Source organism: Opisthocomus hoazin, chromosome 3, assembly GCF_030867145.1.
Source record: "Opisthocomus hoazin isolate bOpiHoa1 chromosome 3, bOpiHoa1.hap1, whole genome shotgun sequence".
Lineage (NCBI taxonomy): Eukaryota > Metazoa > Chordata > Aves > Opisthocomiformes > Opisthocomidae > Opisthocomus > Opisthocomus hoazin.
The window spans coordinates 43,441,012-43,465,844 of record NC_134416.1 but is presented as its reverse complement, the minus strand read 5'-3'; the positions used below and the strand labels follow the sequence as shown (position 1 = coordinate 43,465,844).

Below are 24,833 nucleotides of genomic sequence, written 5' to 3'. Positions count from 1 at the left end.
TGTCAAGAGTGACAAGAGAAGCCTCTAGACTTTGTTTTGATCAGTTTGGTATTGTTTCTGACCCAGCTTTATCTTACCTTGTGTAATAGATGGCTGTTGTAGATGTTTGCAAGCTAATGGTGGAGTCCTTAGCAGTTTCTTTATATTAACAAATCAGCTTCATGTTACTTAAGCTGTTTCCCCCCTTTAAACCTGATTCCCACCACTGTATAATGCCTTAGTCAATCTGTAGCTGTAGCAGTAGCAGTACATTGACCTCTTCAGCGCCTGGATCTTCAGACAGCTGAAAAATGTTCACTGTGTTTTTCAGGATTACATCTCGTAACCTACATCTTGGACAGAAATGTTTAGCAGTGGAGAATCCTGTTAGCTGTTTATCTTGTGCAAGGCTCTTAGGGGATGTTTATACCTGATTTGCACAATAGGTAATTGATAGTTGGGAGCGGGAAGTAGATGTAGGCTCTTCCTCTGTAGTTTCTGTGGAGGCTTCTAAGAACTCAGAGTGGCCACAGAGTTAAATCATCATGTTTTGTATGGAATGGGATTGGGTGAGAAGAGTTTCTGAATCATTGGGAGGACAGAAGGGTTATTAGGGGGCAGGTTAAGCACAGGGCTGTAATTTGACTGCAGTGCAAGGCCAGTTATACTAGTTAGTCTCATCAGCAGTATCGTATTTATTTAAACGGTGTTTTGTTGTTGATTTCCTTTTAGCCTCTGTCTAAAGCTGTCAAGGTAGCCAGCTATCAAAACACAAATTAATTTTTGTGCTTTTTTCCTCAGTGGTTTTGATGCTGTATTGCTAGTGCATTTCTTTCTTTACAATTCTGTTTTTAAAAAGACAAACAAAAACTTGATTATGTCTTGGGGATGTTCAGTATGTACAGTCTGAGCATGGCTGTTGGCTTTCTCCCAGTAGAATGCATAGTTAAATTTGATGTGAAGCATTGAACTTGTTTGTAATTCACCGTGAAAGGAATCTAGTGTTAACTTTCAGAATCTTCGCTATCGTATCTGTTCTGCTTTCTTGAATTGTGGATGGTGAATGTGCACTTTGAAATGCTGTTTGCAGAATTTGATGATGCTTATGTATTTTTTCCCAAGAAGACACTGTAATGCCTATTGGTAGGCTTTTCACTTGTATACACGTAGGTCTGAGGTCCAAACCCCAGGCATGTTTCCACTTGTTTTAGTCATAACACCAGTTACTTTCTGACCTTGCATTAACACTACACATAATACTTTAGAGTCTTTTTTCTCTCATTTGCAGGAGACATTAATAATTTTATCACATTTGTTTTTTCATTGTTAATTCAACAATAGTTTATGACTCTTAATTGTAGTCTTACCTGAAATGTGCAGTTCTGAGCTTGCTGAGTGCTTTCGCCTTGGACCATGTCTAACACTTGTAGAGGCAGAATAGAATCACCTGCATGAACTCAGGGTGACCATGCAGTTTCCTACAGCACACATACTTTCCTTGTGTCCCTGGAATATCATTTGTTTTAATCTATTTGCATGCACTGATTCTCAAGAAGTGAAGATACCTAGCTGTATTAGGAAAGTGGAGTAACTTTGTGCATTCTTCTTGCACTCCAAACTACTACTTTTAATACTGATTAATGTGATCAACCTAAAGCAAAAGAGTTTTCTGGATACTGGTGAAACCAGTACTAGGCACCATCACTGTTCAGAAGCTGATCTCACTTGAGTTGTACTAATGCATCACTGACTCCTGGTGTGGGAGTTGTTTTTAGTAAGTTGTTTCCCATATGGAGAGGATTATATAGCCCTATGCCAAGCTTTCATCTGAAGAGTATTGTCTGTGTTATTCCAAGTTGTCTGCACATAAATAGAATGCAATAATGGATTCATTATTTAGGATTAAATCTCAATAGACTAATGGTTTTGACTGAGCAATGGAGCACTTATGCTGCATGTAGCTGGATGGTCGTTCAATGGTTTTGTTTCAGTTGTAACTTAATTTTGTCTTCAGGCAGCTTCTCTGATACTTTTTGCTTAAATGGATAATGAATATTCAAAACCCCTGTAGCTTCAACAGTGGTACTACTCAGTTGCAGATAAGGGAAGGAGGGTAGCCTTTTTAATATTCTGAAGGGTAAAAATGAAAATCTTATGGAAAGATGAGATTCTTATGAGCTTCTAAATTTGAACTTGTTTTTGGAAGTGTTTTTTATTTCCCCTTCACACCCTCCCTAAATACAACTAATTGCTAGTAAACAGTTGTTTCACCGGGTAATATAGTTAGCAGGGTTTTACTTTATAAAACTTGAAAATCCTAGGATGTTAATGGTTTTCATAGTAAGGTCGTGACACACAAGATGTAATCTGACTAGAACTTGTGAAAGAGCAGGATTTCTAGTTCCTGAGAGTCATTAAAAAAAAAAAAACAAACGAACAAAACCAACAGTTAGGTTTATCTTAACTTGTATCAAAACCAGTATTTCTTCAAGTTTCTTCTTGAAATCAAAGTAGTGTGACCTTTCAGCTGTCTGAAGCTGGCACTTCAGCCTATAGAGAGGTGAAGCTTGTGCTGGCTCAGCTATGGGAGAGGGAAGGGGCAGGACACCTGGCTCCAGTGAAGATTCACAGCTTCTACCTCCTTGTGGCAAACCCTTGGACTGTGCCCCAGCTGCGTGCGCAGCAAGCAACACTGGCTCTGCCAGGGTTCTTGGGGCTTCTGGGCATCCTAAGGTATAATCAGAATAAAAAGTCTCAGTTAATCAAGGGTTGCAGGCTTTATAGAAAAGCATGAAAAGTATTATATAGCTGCCTGCATGAGCTGTAGATGCTGCTGGAGAGATGGATGCTTAGTTCTGGGTTTCTCATCATCTTTTTTCCTCAGGTGTTCCGTCCTTGTAACTGTTCAAGAGCAGCTGCAGGACTTTTCAAGACACTTCGAGCTCTAACAGTGTGCGTCTTCCCAATAAGTTTGTCAAAAAGATTGCACTTCAGTGCATAACATAGAAACAAATTGCTGTCAAGTTCTGTCTTGTGCCTGTGTGCATTTACTTCAAAATAAGGCTACAAATGTTTTAGGGTGCTTTTGGGGTTGTAGGTTCATTATATAGCATCTTCCTACCATAGCCCTGTTAGTGTCCTAGGCTTGTTTCTGAAGGATTGTTTAGTTGTAAAAAGTATTGTCTTACTGTGCAGAAAACAACTGCTTAGAGCTTTGGGATCTCACCATCCAGTGCCACTTGTACGCTGGAATGGTGAATGCTCCAGGGGTAAATCTGTTAGTGGTCCATGTTGTTACTGTTTCCAGGTGCATTCTTTAATACTAGAGTAATCTAACTATATTGTATCCTACTGCTGAAAGATAAGAAATTGAGAAGCAGGAGGAAATTCTAGGTGTTAGCTGACCACAGAGGTGACGGTCATGCTTTAGAATTTGTGAGATATTTAGCTGTTAAGCATTCCTCATTTAGTTGTAAGAAAGCATCCAGAAATATGACGACTGCCCAATTTGTATATCAAAGCACTAAATTTAACTTTAATATTGCCACCAGAGGGCAGCATGTTACATGAGCTGGCAGTGCAGAACCTGAACAATTCTGATTTTAAGCAAAGACAAACTCGTAAAATCTGAGTTTGAAAAGGTACTAGTGATTCATTTACAAGTTGTTCCTGTTATGTTCAGCTTGTTAGTTAAGTCCTCATGTACTTGTCATGGCATTAGCTTTCTGCAAAAGAGAAGTGACGTTATTGACATCTGCCAAGTAAAAACCAAATGTATCTGTTCTCTAACTCTCGTTCTGGTGCTCTTAGCTTATCATTACTCCTGCATACAACTTCCATAAGACAGAGGTATCGGGAACTTCTTCCCTTACTTCTTGCGTTGTTTTTACCAGTTATAGGATTCATTCTTCCTGGTTTTGTCTCAAGGGTAGTAAACCTACATTACTTGTTTATTTTGTGTGATAACATGGATGTTCAAGTTGATTTAATTCTGTGTTTTTAGGATTACTTTATCTTAAATGCAGCATCTGTAGTGTTTAGTAGTTGGGTTTCTGTGTTTTGGGTTGTTTGGGGTATTTTTGAGGTGACCATTGTGAGACTTCTTGATTCCTATGTAGCAATATGATCTAGGAAACTCCTTATACAAATCATCTAAAGTGATTTATACTGGTATATTGTGACTCAAAAACCTCCTTCGTTAGCTTTGCAGTAGGTGCAGGTGTGACACGACAGGCAGATCACATCTTGCAAGACTCACTTTGCCACTTGTACAGTAATGTAATTTTCCTCAGCGGGGTATTACTATTGAGAACCTAGTTATAATGTGAACACAGTTGAAAAGCATGGTGTATTAAAATAAATCACTGAATAACTTGTATCCAACCTTTTTTAATGCTGTGGTACAGATATATATATATACACAGTAGTCTCATGCATTAAAGCATCAGTAGTTTGTGATTTAGAAGGATTAAAACCAAGAGTTAAATATTAAAAATATAGACATTTTCTTGAAGTTACACTGTTTTCTCAAATTTTCCTGTAGTCTAGAACTTTTATATTTAGAAGTCTAACATACTGTTTATGCAGAAGTCTCTCTCCTGATGAAGTCTCTTCTCTTTGAGTAATGGAGGTAGTGTTCTAGGGCCTTGCTGTCTTTCAGGTGACTGAGTATAAATCCAGATTGAATCTGGTACTGCTTCTCCTGGGGTGGTGAAAATAAACCTGGAACTGAGCTGATCTGGGGTGGAAGTGCTCGAGTATCTTTATATAGTGTTTTAGTAACGGGAGCACTGGGGGAATGTACAGTGCAACGCAGTGGACTTGGTAGGCAGCCAGCTGAGTCCGTGTGGGCTTACTGGTCGAGGTCTTGTGTTGTGTGGAAGTGACTAATCTGCGCCTGGATCCAAGTTGGTGTGTGAAGTGCTACAGCTGTGTTCCTGCAGTCCCCTGCACACGGTCTAATAAATCCAAACTGGATTTGAGGGGAAGCTGCTCTGTCTTTCTGCATCCATGGCTCGGTTAATCTGCAAACAAGATAAACTGCCCATAAATAACTGAGAGTTTATACTATACTGCGAGTTCCAGATAAGAGTTAGAACATGCAGCATTAAGAGAGACTTCTAGAAGTCATCAGTTATACCAAGTTCACCTGCTTGTCCTTGCTAATTGGGGCACTAGCATGCAGTGCCAAAATCTGATATGGTGGTATTAAAGTGAGTAGACGGCTCTGTTTTCCATAAAGTTCTCAGGTGGTTATTTTGAGTCCATTTACACTTTGAAGCTTAAGCTACCTTAAAGTACATGGATGCAAGAAACAAATGGAAGTCTCAAGGGATGCAATTCTCTTTTCATGGCTGATTAGTAGTAATTTTTCAGAATCCATACCAACTGAAGAAGACATGAGGTAGATTTATTATGTGCTATATGCTTGTGAAACCGTTGTTTTCAAACAGGAATTATTTATGGGACCCAGTGTAGCCTAGCATTTTGCCATGCGGAATAACAGTATGTGCTGTTTTAACACTAATACGTGGCGCAGCAGAATCACTGGTGGCAATGTGGTAGTCAGATTATGTCTTTTTCTAGACAACTGAAAGAATGGAACCGAGATGAATGGAATATTTGGATTTTTCAGATTAATGGTTTCTTAGGCAATATGTTTAATATTAAAATAGACTGTACTGAAGTCGGTATGCTTTTTTGCTTTGTACAGTACATGTCTAATAAGTATGTTGAGGGGAGGGGGTTGAGTGTTGTTAAATCACCCTGTTTTCCAGTGCATTTGAGTATTTTTTGTAAGGATAGATGCGTTCCTGTGTTGATCTGTTCTTGAGTGCAGCATCCAGAAGATACTTCGTACTCAGTTGTGTTAGTCTTGAGTTTCTAGTCAGTCAAAATGCTAGTTTTGTTGGTCTAAAGTAATTTTTTGTAGATCCAATGTAATTCTCATGAAATTAGTTCTAAGAGCCTAGACATACTTAGCCAACATCTTCTAGAATTGTTAGAAGTGTCAGTTGTTAAGTGCTTGTTTACATGAAGTTATCATAACACATTTTTAAGACTTCAAGTTCTGTTTAATGTCCCACTGAAATAGAAGCAAGTATCCTCACAGATTCCAGCTGTGTGAATTTCCAAAGTTTTTGCCTTCTGCCTTTCAGTAGGCCCATGTATGAGGCCATTACAATAATTAGTGTGTTATCAGAAACCAAGATAAGTTTCAATATTTTTTTCTTACATTGAAAACTTCAATTTCTGAGGAATTTGAATCGATTCATAGTTGGCCGTAAGCCAGTTTTTCTCCTTAACTCTAACGCGTGTTTGAAAAACGAACTCACTTCCTAAGTACCTTGTGAATCTGCAATGATTAATTCTTCTCATTATTTTGCTGCAAATTCTCATGACCCTCTGTGATGATTCGATCACCCACTTAGAGTTTATGCATATTCATATCTTTCTGCTCCTGCCGCAGTCGTTCAAGTCTCCTTCACTGGCTGTGGTGTGTGCTTGGTGCAGTAATTGAGCTGCAGTAGATTGATTACTCTGGGGAGCTGTAAGGCCTTTAAAGGTGAAAACATATCAGTCCTGTTAATTAGGAAACAAAGCTCTGGTGGCAAGTTCAGCAGTCAAATGGTTCCAGTGTAGAAATGAGGAAAGGTATGATTTGTTCCTCTCCATGAACCCTGTTTACTTTTTTATATTTGAATTAGATCTGTATTTGCTGTAATAAGCTTGTGCAGAAGATAGCATATCTTGTATGACTGCACGGTGTGGGTATTTTAAAACAAAAAGAGCTGTATGTTTGATATTGATTGTAATTATTAGCTGCTGTTAATCACCTCTTAAATTATACATTATTCTAGGCATTACTTGACCTATAAAGTTAAATGAGAGATGAAAAATGGAATTGTTGGTTGTAAACTTTAACCAAAAACATTTGTCATTCACTTGTTCAGACCTGAATGTCAAAGTCTTTTCCCTGAATTAAAACAATAGATTTTCAGAAGTCATAATAAAACCTGGGGCCTCTCCTTTCTACTATTAAGGTGTCTATTGCCTATTGTGTGCAAGATTAATTAAAAAGAATACGTTCTTAAAATTAGGTGAATATTAAATGATAGCATAAGGTTTCACCCAGCAGACAGCATCCTTACATCATCATTGTAAGTACCCTGTGGTTTTATGTTGCTAAGCACTCTAATCTAGAGTGGCCTATTACAAAGATATTAAGGGTAGAGGAAACCATCTGCCACACAATCTATCCATAAGGGTCAGAAATAAATAATTTAAAAGTAATTTATATATCTAAACCCCCACTTTTTTCCTGTAATTACTGGACAACAGATTGTAGAATACAGATGTTATGAAAATGCCACTGTTTTTGTAAACAGCGTATGATCCATAGCTACTTCAGGATAGGTTGTAGGATGCTGTTGTCATACCTGCTCGTGCTGAGGTCAGGAAGAAGAGTCTTGCTGAAACAACTGCTTGTGAGATTGGACTCAATTACTGCATCTTACACCAAAGGATATTGCATTCAGTGTTTGTTTTTTTTTCTCCTCTATTTTAGGCATTTATTAACACTGCAAAGGAGATCTATGAGAAAATCCAGGAAGGAGTTTTTGACATTAATAATGAGGTAACTCTTAGTACTCTGAACACTTTTTTGTTTGTTTGTTTTTTAAATGTACAAAATTCACCTTCCCTAGAAGGTGGACAGTAAAATATTTGTCTGTTCCATTTGGCTATAGAATTGTCTGCAATTGTGATAAAAATGGATTAAAATAAGTGACCCTATCCATCCATGAAGCATCACAAAATAATATAAATCCCCAAAAGAGAAGAAAATCCACTTTCATCCACTTCTCCATATGGTGTCATCTGTTTTCAAAGATAATTTTCCACTATGTAAATGGGGGACCATGTTGATATGCCAGATGCACTCCATGAGCTGTCCAGTGTAGGGGAGGGATTGCTTTGAGAGTTACATAAAAGACTTTTGAAATGTTCCTGGGTTAGGTGGCTGGATTCTGTGGGGAATAAAAGATTAGCCATTTTGCCTATGCACATTACTGAAATTACAGATTATCGGAGCCTGTCTCTTCGCTTGTTTGGGGTGGGGGTGGGGAGGTGGAGCGGAGAGCACTTTTGTAATGCAAGAGCGTAGAAAGACCTATAATGTCTCTCTTGAATTTTGAAGTGGTTGTGCTGTTGAAAGTCTTGAGCAGTTAGGAGTGACATTCATGGCCATAGAGAAAGCAGATTCAAATTCAGTGGTAGTAAATAAGTAGTAGGATCATAAAGAAATGTTAGGATTGTATAAGCTCTCAGTTAACGCTTACATAAAAAGGCACACCACATAAAATTTAAATTTGACAGTGTGAAGTTGTCGGTCCTTTCTGGTGCCCAAGTTTTTTTTGTCTTGCGTGTCCCTAAATACCGTTGCCGAGGCATTTAGTGAAACCACATGTGAAAATTTGCACCGCCACTCTGTTCTGTATCTGTTCCGTGAATAGGAGTGTTCTCTGTCTGGGACTGTCAGTCTGACACTTCTCTGAAGCATTACAGTCCTTGCAGAATTGGTCGGAGAGCAGTGAAGGGAGTTGGTGGGACTCCATTAAATAGCTTCACCTCTTTTTACTTAATATATTTCAACATGAGAAAATTTAGACTATTAAAAATATTGCTCTTGTGACTTCAGAGAGGAAATAATGAGAAACCTCAGTAGTACGCAAATTATTTGTGTTAGGAAACTTGTAGCTAAACAAGACTCGAATAGTAATTCTTCAAAGATACTAGTTCTGACTGGAAAATGTCAGTGCTTTTACATGGTGTTTTGGTGAAACACTTCTTAAATTCCGTCCAGTGATGGAAATATTAACATTTTCCTGAATGTTTTTCCTAGAGAAAATGCACTCAATAGTGCAATATAAATTGGACGGTAATCAGGGTGTCTGAAAAAGCGTGCTCATTGTATCTGTCGAGTTTCATATAGTAGCTGACTGCTTTACTGTGCCTTATGGAGCTTTGATTGCAATATGCTGTCAAGAGCCAACAGTCCGTGCTATTTATTTGGCTTTATGCCAAGTCTGGCTCCTTGATTCCTCAAGAAGTTGCTATCAGCCCAGAGGGGGCAAAACCAATGAGCCATAGGGCATGCTTTTTATTAAAGAGGAGTCAAAGAGCGAAAAGAAACCACATCAGCTGCTGTCAATACTGAGCCAGTGCCAGAAACCCCAAGGCTACTACTGTTGCAGAACAACTGCCAAGCACTATAAATCTGAGATTTACTGTGACGCAAAGTTTCCTTAAGAGCTTAATTTCTGAAGCTACTGTATTACTTTGAGAAAAGTGCTGTATTTTTAGGTAGAATCCACTTGAGGGAGTGAGGGTTAAGATATAAGTGTGATTTTGATGAATGAAAGAGCTACGCTGTGTGTGGGTTCCTGGCAAGGAGCCATGTCTTTCGGGATCATGGAAATTATTGATGACACAGAACACTCGTATGCCCTTAGCCTCTACAGCTGATTCAACACAGAAAGAAATGCTGTCTAGAGAAGAAAAGTTTTGTATTAAACTATTAAACTAGTGGAGATTTTGGTGAGACGGGAGAGGTTACATGTTCCTAGCAAAGCCTGTGTGTTTTTAAAGCCTTTTGCCAAGTAGTGCTCAAATACGGTTCTTGCTCTGTGTTTTTGTGTTAGGAGTTTAAGGGACAGAGTTTAACACTGAGATAAAATTTAAATGAGAAGAGCAGCATCTTCCTTTAAATTATATTTAATCATCAAAGACGTGCTAAAAATATATATAAATGTTACTGTATTTATTGCATACATTACGAGAACTTGCTTTGTGATCTTCTGGGGGGGGGAAAGCTTTTCAAGTATGTTACTGTTGTAAAATAATTACACTGTGTATTAAACTTCATTTCAGGCAAATGGCATAAAAATTGGCCCTCAACATGCTGCTACTAATGCAACGCTTGCAGGCAATCAGGGAGGACAACAAGCTGGAGGAGGCTGCTGTTGAGCCTGTTTTTACTTTCTAGCTGCCTGGATGGGGCCTACTAACTTGTTTGTTCCCTCCTCCCTTCCCTCCCCCTGCCCCGCTCGCCTCCACTTCGATTCAACTGAGACATGAAACTTGTAAGTTGGTTTCCTGTTGCAGAAGAAGACTTTATCCTTCAAATTCTTGTATAACTTTGAATAAATGGTTAATGTTCACTTAAAGACAGATTTTGGAGATTGTATTCATATCTATTTACATTTGATTTCTAGGTCAATTGGTGTGATTATTTTTGTTGAATGTTGTCTTGTGCCCTTGACTACGAACTGAATTGTATTAAACACTACAAAGTCATCTGAGTATTTTAATCAGTTTGTGTAGTTAGGTTTCCCAGCTCCTGCGGTTACCTAATGTTTAATATTGTAGAGCTGTCCTCAAGTTTTTTGTCAGTTTTCAAGGCTGTTAAGAGAAGCGGAAGGACTCTTTTAATTCTGTATTTATCACTTTCTGTATATATAGTTTAATAACCTGCTTGGGTGTACTTGCCAAGCTAGAATTCTTTAATGCATTTGCATAAATTCTATACTACTTAGAGCTTGAAAACTACAGAAGCATTAATAGAAATTGCTTGGACGCTAAATTTTAAGCCTTTTTGACATTGTTAGCATGTTCATCCTCCCCTGTCATTATTCTGAAGTCCAAGAGAAATGCTTAATGTATATTACTAGAGGCTACATACGTGCTATCTATTTTAATGCCAAATGTTTGCTGTTTGTCCACAATTTCCACAGCACCTCTTCAGAAATGGATTAGCTGTTTGCCTTAATGAATACTATAGGTAAATACAGAGTATGAATGAGAAGTGGAGGAGGAGTTGATAAATTTAAAATGGCACATTATAAAAACGTTAATCTTTTCTTAATGTTTTTTCTTGTTTACCACTTGATTTCTAGGTATATTTTTCATGCAAGGACAGTTTTTCAACCTAAATGTACAGTGGTTGTGTAAAGTTTTCTTTTAGTGACAACTTGTAATCCTAAATATATGGTAAGCATCTTGTCTATTGTGAAGAGGGTGTGAAAATAAAATCTGCCAGTTTGGAAATCTTGATGAAAATCAAAACTAGAAATGGTTTGGTACTTATTATGGTGGGAGGCGGGGGGGGACGTTCTGCCTCAAATGAAAGGGTTGCAACAGTACAAAACCATGTCCTGTGTTTAAGTGTTTATTTGGTAAAGTACAGAATATTCTTGTCACTTTTCCTACAAGTGAGGAAACAACTGTGTTTCCACCTCATCCTATTTATATCAATTGCAGATAAAAGGGTGACACTAATGCTAGGCCATGCTTCGTGTATGTAGAAAAACAAGAGGCGGGGGGGGAGTGACTGCAAAACTTCTGTCTTACTGGACCAGTACTGACTGCAACACAACATGGGGGGCATGGAACCTCATGTCATCCATTCTTATTGTCGGAACTTTAATATCAGAAGTGAATAAACTTCAGCCTCACAGGTGTAACATAGCAGTGGTTCTGAGATTAAATAAAGTTTTAAAAAGTGTGGAACCTTTTTCTTTGTATCTGGGGGAAGTCTGGGGGAAGGGACAACATTCAGGAGCATTATAAGCAATGTGATATAATAGTTTCAACTGTTTAAATTCTTAAGAGGTTACTCCATTTACATACTTTAAACTCTTAACTGTTTATTATATGATGTTTTCATTTATAAAACACAACCACTTACTGTTTCAGTTGAAGTCTGAAAATTGTGTTGCGTGACAGTAAAACCATAGGACTGAGTTGAACTGATGCTGAGGGAAAACGGGCTTGTAGTAACTAGATGCTCACAAGAAGGAATGAACAAACAACACTACTTGCCTGAATTAACTGCTTGAAGACTTTTTTGAACTGGCAACATTGCAGAACTCCATTGCTTGAGATGAGATGGGAGAAAAGCATGCTCTTCTATAGCAGCCTCAGCTGCATTAGAAATGGGAGTAAATTCTCTTATCCATAAAAAAATGCCCCTGTTAAGGGAGCAGAGGAGGGGAATTTGTACTTTATCCTGAGAAGAACAAAAATGTATGTTAAGTGGTGATGATTTACAAAGCTAAAGCTTCTGCTGGCCGCTCATTTTCTGAAAACATGGAAGACGTATAGAATGGACCAGCAATCCAGGGCTACAATAGCCAAGAGTCACCAGCACTTCTGGGGGAGGTGAAGGGCAGGAGGAATGTGCTGTGAGTTCCTGTAGTCATGTGTGCGTATTGATTTTTGATCCTGCTGGTTGGTCCTGGCTTAGATGCCAGTCTTACACTGTGCATTATATAAAAATGCAGTACTTTCAAAGATGAGCTGGGGTGAAACTGCTGTTTCCTTGCATTCTGCTGGCTTTTTGTCACAAGCTTTGTGCATATGTAATCCTTTTGTTGCCAGTTAGAAATCTGTGTATTTCTGTAGTTTTTTGAGAAGCTACTGGTCCTATTTTATCCTATTACAACCTGAAAATTATACAGCCCAGAACTTAGGCAGCAGGGTGTACTTCTAGAGCATGTGCTTTACAGGGTTGTTCTTTCACAGGTTTCAGTTTTACTTGTACACGAGTGACTGATAACTTCCCTAGTTTTCATGTTGAATTCCAGTTGCTTTTATTGGTTGCATTTTCATAACCAAAGAATTAAAACATTTCATTATTGCCCAGCAGCATGTACAGCTGTTATATGTAATGTAAGACTACTATTGATACTGAAAAATCATACCATAGTGCTGTTTCTCTGTACTCCCAGTTCAGCACATGGTAAAAACCATAGTTAACTTACAAAAGAGTAAATTTGGAGTGACAAATCCTCCAAGCATGATTTTAAGACTTGTCTCTTATTTCTACTTAAAATTAGAAGCTCCAGGAATTTTGGCAGTCATTTAAGAAAGATTAACGCTCCTCCTCAGTCTTATATCTGTGTTTCTGTTGACTTCAATCATTCTGATTTATTTTTGTGCGAGATAGCAGTGACTTAAGGTAAATGACTGCCAACGCACACACGGGTAAGCTAAAATAACAAGAAGCTGGCTGAAGCCCCTAGCAGGCGGCAAGTGCTCCTTTCCCTGCTCCAGAGCTGGCTCCTTTCTGCTGCGTTACCCTTCCAGTGACACCTGGTTCATTGTGGCGTTGAGCAGCTGAAGAGCCTTCAACTCACTATTTATGTATTGGTGGGGTTGGGAGAGCACAGATTAGTTATAGTTGAAATGGCGTATGTTTGAGTTGGGGAAGTTATTTCTGCCTTAAGTTTACCTGTGACTGTTAGAGCACTAAATCGGTTCTTGGGAAGAAAGGAAAACCTCCTGTCGGGCTCTAAGCTGCAGTTAAACTGAATCTGAGTGAAAAAAATGTGCATTAAAAAAAACCTTAGAAATATCATAACACCATTTTTGGCACTAAAGGATTTTTATTTTTAAGTAATCATTCCATATGAGGGCACCCCACTACGCCTGCGTTTTTCTCAAAGTTGTTACCAGTGGGGTATTGCCTTTGTAAGCGCTGAAGCCTGAGATGATGATTCTTCTTGATGGACTATTCTTTTGACACTAGTGATTGTCCTACAGCTTTCTTCTTAGGTTTGGTTGGCTGGGTGGGCTTTTTTCCCCATCCTAAATCCAGTTTCTCTTGTGTGTTATCTCCTTTTGTCGTGTCTGTTCTGGTACTCTTTCATTCAAACCGAATCCAGTGAGCTAGGTGCTGCTCTCCGTCTTCATTGCCCCACCTCTGCTATACCTACACTTAAGGGAATTTGTCCCATGTGGGGCATTTGCTTTGGAGATGGAAGGGTGGGGCAGAGGGAGAGAGGGGTATAGTATCTTGCTGCAAGGTATAAAATCATAAGGGAACTATTGCATGGGTTCTGCTGCTTGTTACACACACTATGTGTACTGCTGGGGGGGGGGGGGCTGGGATATTTAAATAATTCGCCTAATGCTCTTCCACTCTTGCATGGGAGGAGATAGGGGAGAAGGAGGAAGACTAACAGGTTTTATTTGAGTATCTTAATAAATTTGTTTGCTGCTATCGCACTTATGATTTATATGTACTTAATGTTCCCCCCTAAAATCTCTGGGTTTTCTTCTGCCACGTTACTACAATGTAACAGTATGCAGTGGTGATTTATTTTAGTACGGTACTGAAATCTCCATTTGTAAATAATCCAGGCTGCTGCTGTGTAAGTAGCTGATGAAATGTCTTTACTGGGTCTGCTGCATATGAAAGAAACCACAACATTAGGCAATAAAAACTACTAACAGAATGTTACGAAACCCAAGACCATGACAAAAAACCAGTATGTTGTGGATCCATCATTTTTATTCTTGGGACAGATTTTATTATTTTTGGAACTATTACAAGACTTATGTTAAATATTGTGGATGATAAGAGGAAACAGACTCTTGGCAAACATGGAAAACCAATTACAGCATATTACCCTCTTCCCCTTCCAGTAAAGGAGGGGCGAAGCTACAAGTTTATTCTTTGCTTAGCAGCTGGAGGAGGAGGGGGGTGGGGGGAACTGTTCCTGCCTTAGGATTGCTGTGAGGAAGGAGGTTGTTGCTGTAGTGATCTTACCGTGGGCCATCCCAACTGGCAAAGGCGAAACCAGTGTGCTCTAGCCAGTTTTACCCCAGTCTAAAAAAGTGCACTGTTGTCGTGGGAGCACTGCTTAAAGGAATCGCGGTACTATCAGATAGACAGTTCACTTAAAAGTAAATTTTAAAAAATAGTGTTTGGTTGCAACCTTCAATACTGCAAATCTCCCCGTCGTGGTGATGAGTATTTCTGAAAACTTGCTCTGACAAATGAACGGGAAGATGTATCCGATGCTCGGACACAGGATTTAACTGCTGCAGCCCGTGGCCCTGAGTGACACAGAGGTGAAGTGAGGTGTAGAGAAAATCTGCTCAGAAGTCTAGAATCCAGTCTACTCCCGTGTCTGCACATCCGTTGGAATTCCTATCCTGAATTACAGTTCTGGTAAAATGGTCCATGGCAGCATGAATGTAGATGAATCAATGCATCGACATGTTTTGAGTTCTCTTCCCCCTACAGCATACTTACGATTTTTAAAATTCCATCTTTAAAGAGTGAGAGATATAAATGTTTATATTGGGCAGAATCTTGTTGATGGTTGGGACTACGGTACATTTGGTGTAACTTACAGCAAGGATCTCATTAGCCTTTCTTACTTCAGCAAAGCCCAGTGCCATGTATCAGACTGACTGGAAGCTGATTGTTTACTTTTCCTAGACTTGGGGACTTTCCTGCCTCCCACTGTTTTACATCTAAGTGGGAGGACAGCACAAAAAAGACCAAGGCACAGTTCTAATACTTTAACTTCGGTAATGTTAAATTGACAATTGTCAAGTAAATAGTATGTTTTCTGATTATGGCTTGGGAAAACATTTTCAGATGCAGGAAATATCAGAAGTAATGTGACTTGTAAGACAGCTAAATGCCAAGGGTCCTTGGGAAGACTCAAACCTGCGGGGTTGCCTGCAGTCGCCCACGAAGAAGGTGAGGGGAGAGGCTGCGGGTTGGCCGAGCGTGTCCCAGCAGCCGGACGCTGCCCCCTGGGACGGGGTGGCTGCTCCAGATCCGCAGCGCTGGGCTGGCTGCCATGAAGGAAATTTGACATTTGGACACCCTATTGCCAGGTGCACACTTGGCAGCGCTCGGACCGGGGTTCAGGCAGCTTCCAGCCTTTGAGGACACGTGCCCGTGGTTTTTAGCAGAGATGGGAACAGAAGCAGTGGCAGAGGGCACAGGGCAAATAAACTTGTCAAGCGCTGGCTCAAAAAATACCTCAGACACCCACCTGGGATTGCTGTATACAAATACAGCAAAGCTTCGTCTTGAATGGAGGTGGAAGCAGATTTGGGGTGGGGTTTTTTTTCTTTTTTTCTGTCACATTTTAGTGTGTGAGGATAACTGGACCTTACTCATGGGTTGCTGGTTAGGTTCAGGTCAACAGTACTTCAGCTGGAGAATATCAGAACAAAAAAGAATTTGTTTCTGGTGTCCCCAAGAGTGAAGCCAGCCCCTTCTAAGCAAAGTGTGACTGACCGACCTAAGCTAGCGGGTCTCCGGCGAAGGTCCGTCAGCCATCAGAGCCGTGCAACAATCCAGCAGACAGGCTGTGCTGATTCTCCTGGCCTTGTGGTCTTCAACTCTCCTCTCACAAGTAAAATGTTCCCACACAGAAACTTCACCGTTTGCGGTGTCTCCCATCGCTGTTGCTGTGAAGCAGAAATGAAGTTTGGAAAGTAAAATATGTGCAATATTGAAATACTGTTTTGGGATGTCTTTCTGTAGAGCCAAGTAACTGCAGAGAAAAGGGCATCCATACCACTGAGGAACGTCTAGCTTGTACAGTTACGTCACAGCGCCAGCCTGCGGGACTGGCCGCTCATCGTAAATTAATACTCTGGCGTTTGCTCTGGATTCCTATACAGGTCTGATGCTTTTATTTCCAGTTTCCAAAGCTCCACATCTTGTTTCTTGAGTGTTTGTTCACATCTGCTGTGCCTCACTTCTCTTCCTTTTTGTTACTTCTCCCACGTTTTCCTTTCCTGCTTGGAGTTTCAGGGTGGGTATCTGTTTAGGGGGGGAATGACTCAAGCGAAGGAGCAGCATATTTACAGGTCTCTGTTCTTCTGGAAGACCTTTATTAATTGTCACTGGTAAAAAACCTTAGTTTGTCTACTTTGGATGAAGTGATGCTTGTGACAATGCCACTATATAAACTTAACATACGTTGCTGGTCGTAGGCCCACCTAACTTCACTCTGCTCAGGACCTGAGAGACATATAGCACGCGCGAGGAAGCTTACAGAGCTGCGCCTGACGTAGACGTGCAGCAAAGGGCTGGGCAGCCACAGCCAGCGGTGGGAGCCCTGGGCACGGAGCACGAGGCGGTCTGCAAGGCCGAAGGTCTGTCTGAGGGACAGGCCGGCACGGAGGCTGCGAAATCCGCTCTCCTAGGTCGTGCCCCAGCAGCAGGCGGCCTCAGGACAAGCACGGAAGGAAAATGCAGTTGCCATTAGCAACTTTTTGGCCAAGCACCATCCGCGTGGTGGAGGGGTTTCTGTTTGCTTTGGGCTTTATTTTGAAGGTGCTCATAACTTCATTCCGCCCTGCTGGCTTTCCGGTTGAATTCAGCTGCTGTGCAAGGCAAAAAGCGTTTTTCGTTCAACGTCAGACGAACTCTGAAGGTCGAAAGCTGTCAGGTAAAGAGGATCCGTTCAGGGCTGCAGCAGAGGAGCAGCCGCCGCCGAAACTCTTCCTTCGTGAGCCAGGGAATGAGCTTGCCTGCTGCGTGACAGAGGAGCCGTCCCCGTCCCTCCCTCGTCGCCGGGGCACAGCCGCCCCCCCTTCCCGCTCCCCGAGGGCCGAGGCGTCTCTTTGGGGTAGGCCAGCAGCAGCGCGACGCTCCCCGGGCTCCTCGGGCGCCATGGCCGTTGGCTCCAGACCCCGCCACCATTGCTCGAGAGCCGCTCGGGTGCCGTGAGGTGACTCTTCCTCCCGGCGCCCTGCCCTGTGACGAGGACCACACGCTCCGACCGTGAGCCAGGGCAGGGAGCGGAAAAAAGCGTGCCCCGGCGTCCCGGTGCCGGAACTCCCTCTCCCTCCGTCCCCCGGGGAAGGCTCCTGCCGGCGGGCGGGCGGGCGCGGAGGGCCCGACCAACCGCCCTGCCCGGGGCCCCGGGGCCCGCCGGTTCCCCGGCCGCCGGCGCCGCACCCACGGGTGGGAGGCGAGAAGCCCGCTCGGCCGGCGCCGAGGGCTCCGCGGCTGCTGCGGGGCCGGCGCCGAGCTGCCTCGGTTCGGTCCGTTCCCACCGCGGCTGCGGGAGGCTCCGGTTGAACGGGAGCGGCTCCGCCTGCACGGCACACGGCAGCCCCGCTCCGACGGGGCGCCCCGCCGCGCCTCCGCACACGGCCCCCGGGGCCGGGACTCATCGCGCCCCGCGGCCGTCAGCCGGGCCGGGGCGCTCCGCCCGCACGGAGCGGACGGGACGAGGCCGGGCGCGCCCCACTCGGCTCCGCGGCGGCACCGCCGGCGGGGAGAGGGAGGAAGCGAGGGGGCGGCGCTCCCCATTGGCCGGCAGCCGCGCGTCAATCAGCGCGGCCGGGCAGCGCCGTCAGGGGGAAGGCGCGGCCGGGCGGGGTGACGTCGCGCGGAGGGACCCGCCCTGGCAGGCGTCCGTCCGCGGCTGCTCGCGCCGCCCCGCCCTGCCCCGCCCCGCCGGCCTGAGGGGACCCGAGGCGGGCGGGGGGCCGGTGGCGGCCCCGTCAGCCGAGCCCGTCGGGAGGGGACGCGTCGCTTGGCCCCGCTGTGGGGGGCTGCCTGGCCCACGCGTGTCCTGCGCACCGGAGTGTGAGCGGGCTGCACCTCAGCGGTGAGATTGCTCCTGGAGTGGGGTTGACGTGGTCGCTGCAGGGGCAGCCCGGCCTGCCGCCCCCCGCCCCGCCCCTGCGGCGCCGGCCCGGAGCCCGGCGCGGGGTCCCCGCTCTGCCCCAGCCCCAGCGGAAGCCTCGCTGGGCTGTGTGTGCTGGTGCCCGGCCGGCTCTGTGCCTGGCAGTAAACAGTAAGGGCACAACGTAGCTCTTCTGCTTAGAAAAATAATAGGGAGTTTGAGGGTTTTACCTTGTTTCACTGCACTCTATTATTTACAATGCTGTCTCAAAAAAAAAATCCAATGTTTTATGTTAAAAAGCGACTGCAATGGAGGCAAAACCACTTTCCTTCACTTTATTTTTGTACTTGGCAAAATGAAGGCGAGCAAAGAAGCAGTGAAGGCAAATACTCTGACCTTTAAGTGGTCAGACAATGGAACTGTTACGTCTGTAATTTTTTTCACAACAAGTGAACATTTTCACCACCACCTGTTTTACCTGTGAATTCAGCAAGAATCAATCTGGATTGTATGCCCCTGCACATGCCTTCTGTACTGATACTGGCTTTGATTTTATAGGAACTAGACTGGCCTCGTCTGGAGACAAAACAAGGTAGAGAAAACAGAAATTCCCCGTAAAGCCAACTTTTCGTTAATTAAAGTCTTCTGTGGATGATTCTGTACCAAATGTGATGCTTAGACAGTAAAGTTTCATCTTACAAGGACAAGTTAATGTTTTTCACTAAATCTTAAAACCAAATGAAATTAAAAATTGGCAGCGGGCATAGCTGGTATTTGCCTGGACAACTCCTTCAATTTTAATTTGCCGTTTGGACAGGTAGAGTACACCAGGGGCAGGCCTGGACGTTTGGCCCTTCTGAGCAGAGTGTCACTGAGGAGGCAGATAAGCTGTAGACTCAAAGCGAAACTGTTTCAGCGCTCACAGATGAACACCTCTTCTCCTTTTTTGATCTCCTGACGTCCCTAGTTTAGGTGGGTTTTAATAAATGGAGAAGCGTGTTGTACGCAATGCATACTGTTAGTTGCACACTAGCAGTATGTACACGTTGAAATACTATTTAATAGAAAGGCAAGCAGCATCTGAAAAGCACATAAGCCTAATTGATTCCAGACACAAATAGCCTGGATTTTGTTTCCTCTTATTCCAACTTTCTGACCTTGTAAAAATTATCGTGATTGTGTTATACTAAAACAAGGCCACGATCTTGCAAAAACTACCATGTGTGCTAGTTCTGAGACGGACCAAGTAAAGCGCTGTGTATGGAGCGAACGTCGGCCCTGAGTTTGTTCATCTGTTTTCCTTTGCTTATCTCTAATCATGGTAAAGCAATAGTCTCACTTCTGCTAAAAGCTGAATCTGGGTTTTCATTTTTGAAGGAGGTGAAAAATGTGTAGTAAAAAAATTTGAGGTGATTGATAGGTTTTAAATTCTTACAGCAGTTTAAGCTACTGGGATTTTATGGCATTTAGGCTGGGGGAAGTAACAGTGAGGGTTTAAAAATTTGTGTCCCCTGTACTTTTTTCAGTATTTTTGTGTCTGTGTAGTGGTATCTTTGTTTTTTAGAAGATTGTTTCTAGGGATTGTTAGGCAAGTTTAAGGACTTAGTGGCTCTGATGATAACGCTTATGATACCATTGTGCCTTTGTATAAGCATGTAAAAAAGGTGTAGGACAGCATAAACTGTTAGATGTGCTGCTGTCTTTGGCGCTGGAGGACTTCTGAGTATAATTATATTTTCTGCTTGACAAAAATCCAAGGCCCAGGTACACTGGTCCTTTCATTGCAGTAGCTGCTGCTGCTTCTTCTGTTCGGGAGTCTGCGGCTTGCTAGCCTTAAACCTCTGCGAAGAGCCGTGACAGAAAAATGCCTTTCCAGTGTGTTGAACTGAACAGATGATCCCTCTCTTTATTTCTTTGAAGGCTCTCCTTTTGGTTTTTTTTCAGGATCAAGAATAAACTATGTATTTGTGCCTTTGTGGCTCCCACGGGACAAACCTTGTAAGCACTGGGATTGCTTGTGTGGTAGCAAGGAGGCTTATAAAAAGCGGCTCCAGGTGGAAGTGGGCCTTTTCCTGCTCCTCCCTCAGTCCTGCTGCAATTCCCCGTCACCCAGGCCCTGCGAACTGCCCGCCTTTCAGATTAAGCTACAAATGTAAGAGACTTGTGGTAGCTTGACCAAGATGTTAGGAAAAGCTACCTTTACTTATGTCAATTCACAGATGTTCTGGGGAGTTTCCTTGTGTATAATGTAGCACATCAATTTACGGTGGTCACACAACAGCAAATGTAACCTAAAAAATTAAGCCTACCTCTAAAGAAAACAAGCAGCTTTTATGCGTCATTAAACTTGGTTTGTAAGAAGTTGGCATCGATACAGCTGCTGTCATGTCTGGGCTTTTCAGCTCCCTTGTCAACATTTCTTACTTCTCTACAGAATGAAAAGTGTATGGTGTATTGTTTATTAAATAAAAAAACCTGACAGCATGTGCAGTGTTCTGACTCCAAAGTCATGTTGGTAACCTACTACACCAAAGATTGAACGAGGAATGTTAGTGCCAGCACTGTACCTGTTGCCTTGATCGTCTAGCAACTGTTTTACAACTTTCCTGTTAAGTGGTAGACAGGCTTCAGGTAAAACCCTGCCGCCTCAGAAGCCGTGATATAATCTGTGCTCTCAGTGCGAAAAATACGGCGTGTTCTGGCTTGCATTTTTTAAGAGAGAAGACAATTGGTCCATTGTTCAGAAGCTGCACCGTTCAGTGCAGCGCTTCTTTGGCGCGCAGCTGCGCAGGGTGACCTGTGGCGTTAGGGATGCTGCGCGCATCCCCTCCCTCCGCAGCCACAGGGGAAGGCGCAAGGCCTTTCTGCCTTCACTGAAATAAGCAAGTTCTGTTCATCTGCCAGGAATGCACAAGTAAATACGATGATTGTGTAAGTTGCTTGTAATACGCAAAGTATAAACAAACTTGTAGGTAGGAAAGGTGAGTTTCTGGCAGGTTTCCAGGGGAGTTCCGTCAGCGCTGCAGAGCTGAGGCGTTCCTCTTTAAGGATAAGACAGATTTTAGGTATTTATGCAAGACAGAAGCAGAAAAGGTGCAGAATGAAGGGATACAAAACGAGACATCTGGTGGCGGTGGTGCTTTTAACACTGACCTGTGGCTCTAGATTATTTCTTCACGACTGGCACTCGGTGGTATTGAGCACCTCTGCTTTCGAATCATGTCAGCACAGATGGCAAGCACGCAGCATCTCGTGGAGTCAGCTCTGACGTGTCTCCTCTTCAACATACACATGAAGTGAGGTGTTGCTTTATCTGTGAGTTGGTGTTATCAGAGCACGTTTTGGTAAATTCAGTTTTAATATTTGTAAGGTTCAATTAATGGTGCGTTGTTTTAAATACTTTGATCATCAAACTCTGCTTAGCCAGGCAGTTGTTTCTTTTCTCACAGTGAAGTGCTGCGCCAGGGATACGCTTTTGGCTCGATTGTGAGGAACTGTGAAGATCGTACAAGTAAGTTTAAGTCCTTCCATGTTTGCTGAATGTCCCAGTATATGCTTTTTGAATGTCCCAGTATCCAGAATAATTAATGCAGCGTACAGTGTGAGTGTGTTATCCTTTTCCTCCATATTAGGCTGTTTCCATAAAGATTCACATTCAGAGTTTTGGCCCGTCTCTTAAAGCATTCTGTGCCGGTGGAATGAAGACCACAGCGGACGACTTCACTGCTCTGTCACAGCAGAACTCTTCCGTAAGCTTTAAACTTAACTATGTAGGAGACTGTTTTCTCAGGGATGGGTCTGGAATAGTGGAAGGAACAATTTATTTTACTTTTTCTCTATATAAATGTACAATGGTTTTGTGTATGTCCCTATATCCTTCTGAATCCAAATTTTCCATGCATGCCCTTCTGGAGAGTGAAAGGACAAGACAGGGGGGAAAGAGACAGAAGAGATGTTGCCAGTTACTCTGCTGTAAGGCACCAAGGTACTCCTGTGATGAATCCGGTGTAAGAAAACACAAAGCGTAATGTGGATTGATGTAATGCAGAGCACATTTACGAAATGCGTCAGTTACACTGAGCTGGGAGGATGGTGACCGCTATGGATGATCAGAAATCAGAATGAACTTAATAAATGCAGAAGTGTAATTCAGTTAAAAGAATTGTCAGCTTCTCGGAGAAATCGAGGCAGGTGGTTACAGGGGGTCTGTAGAGAGTCACTAACAAAACAGCAACGGGCAATGCAACGCTTTTGCAAAATGCAATGCTCTCTTAGGATTTATCAATAGGTGGCATATGTAAGTCATAGAGAAAGACGTAAAGATGACTCCACCAAGTGCCGGTAAGGCCTCAACTGCAGTATTGCCTTCGGTTTCGTGTTCTGTGCTGAAAAATAAAGTACAGGACAGGACAAGAAAAAAGAAGAGATGCAGAATATAAAAGGAGATGATGAAGGAAGGGAGGATGTTGAGCCTGAAAAATAATTTTTAGAGGGAATTTTGGATAAATTTTCTAATGTGTAAAAGGTTAGAAGAGGTTTGATCAACTGTTTTTGAATGTTGGGGGAAAGAGGAGGTAAATCGGATCTGTACAGAGGGAAGATGTCTCAGATTGGATATTCGGAGGGCGGGAAGATGATTTAAATTGGAAATTAGGAGAGTGGGGGTAGATGCAACAACAACTTTTAAGTCGTTACAGTGAAATACCGGAACAAGCTACTTAGGAAGTTCAGCTATCTGCTTCACGGAGGGTTTCTGAGAACAGGTTACACAAACCTCTGTCGGGGATTGTCTGGGGGTACTTTATCCTGTCTTTGTGCGGCCGGGGGCGGGTCAGATGGTCTCTTCAGATCCCTCTCAGTCCTCTTCCTAGGAGTTACCAGGCAGGGAGGGGAGCGGACCTGAGTTTAATGAGAAAACGGTATCATCCTATTAGGTGATCCTTCTTCAGAACAGAAAAAGAATCAGAGAGAAACCACATCTAACTTGTAAGTTACGTAACTTATATAGCTAACTATGTAAGTAAATGTACTTTTTTTTTAGTTGTTGTTGACTTGCAATTTTATGAAGCATTGACAAAAAAAAAATACATGGGAAAGTTATAAAACTGAACACATTGAAGGTGTTCCCTACTGCGTTTGTAGTGTGACAATTTCAAGAAACAATGTTAAACGCATCTTTTCTCGATGAGCATAAGTAGCAAAAATAACAAGTTTGTAAGTATTTTTCAATGCTATTATAAATGTACGTTTGGCTGTGGGTTTTAAATTACCTCCCATTTTAAAACAAGTAATGACTAGATGCGTAGGTATTTCTGACTGTACTCGAGAATGTCGCACCTGGGTACTCCTTGTGTGTGCAGACGAAGAAATAATCGTGACAGATCACTCCTGCTCCCCAGTCCACAGGAGGAACAAGCTATTCAGTACCTGCTCTGAAAAGTCTGTCTTGAAGGAAAGCTGAATGGGAACACGCAAGTCAGGGCCTCGCTTCCTCGGCAGGTGAACTCTGTGACTGCGGCGGCGTTTCCCTCCCTCCCTCCCTCGCTGCCTCCCCCGGGCTGCGCGTTGGGAAGTTCCAGTGAAACATAGCTGCTGTGGAAAGTCCTGCTCACGGCGAGGAGGAGACGTGACCTCTCGGCGAGTCAGATCCCATTTTACAGGCAGCTCTGAGTCAGGGTGGAGCCCGTGCGCCGAACTTGGTGTGCAAGAAGGAAGTGATGTTGGTGGCAGCTTGTGTTGCTAAGCAGACGAGTTGCCGTATTTTTATGTCAGCTGATAGCTTCGTCGGGCGTGTGACTCCACATTCTGAGATACGGTGCCTTCCATTTATTAAGGACAAAGGTCAGATGTTGTCAGCGGGGTGATAGCTGTGTCTCTCCATAGAAGACGAGGCACGTTCTACTGAGCTGTCAAAGATAGAAATGGAAGTCCTTGATGCTGCTTCTGCCCGGTGAAAACAAAACTGACCGTGAAACTGTCAGTTCGTGTCCAAGAGCAAGCGTCCTCACGAGCAGGGAGGATGTGGAGCAGGTCAGTTCCTTGGCGTTGCTCTGTTTGTGTAAGAACTCACTACCGTTCCGATTAAAGAGGTGGCCTCTAACCACATGCCATGTTTCCAGTAGTAACAGGAACTGGAGGGCTGAGGTGAGCAGTCAGGCACTGGCCTGTTAAATCAGAATTTAAACGGAAAGCTAAGCGATCCTGTCCCTTACCTCAGTAAACAAAGTGGTGAGTCTGCTTTGGAAGGTGAGCGAGTTGCTCGTGGCCTCTGTGCCGCTGGCACCCCGGTGGGTGCTGCCTTCCAGCTCCCCGGGGCGTCACAGGCAAGCGGCAGTACCCGGGCAGCGTTTCGCAGAGACGGGAGGGGGAAAGCCCAGGCAGGTTCGGGGCAGCTGCCTG

At 43.2% G+C, this 24,833-nt stretch overlaps 1 protein-coding gene across 1 annotated transcript in view; it reads left to right on the top strand.

The window, feature by feature from the left end:
- RAB2A (RAB2A, member RAS oncogene family) overlaps positions 1–11,368 on the top strand; it is a 49,185-nt gene extending 37,817 nt beyond the window's left edge. Inside the window, exons 7-8 of the mRNA XM_075416098.1 lie at positions 7,547–7,615; positions 9,910–11,368. Of these exons, the coding sequence (XP_075272213.1) occupies positions 7,547–7,615; positions 9,910–10,005 (165 nt within the window). The 3' untranslated portion in view covers positions 10,006–11,368. The remainder of the gene's footprint in view (positions 1–7,546; positions 7,616–9,909) is intronic.
- Positions 11,369–24,833: the final 13,465 nt, after the last annotated feature.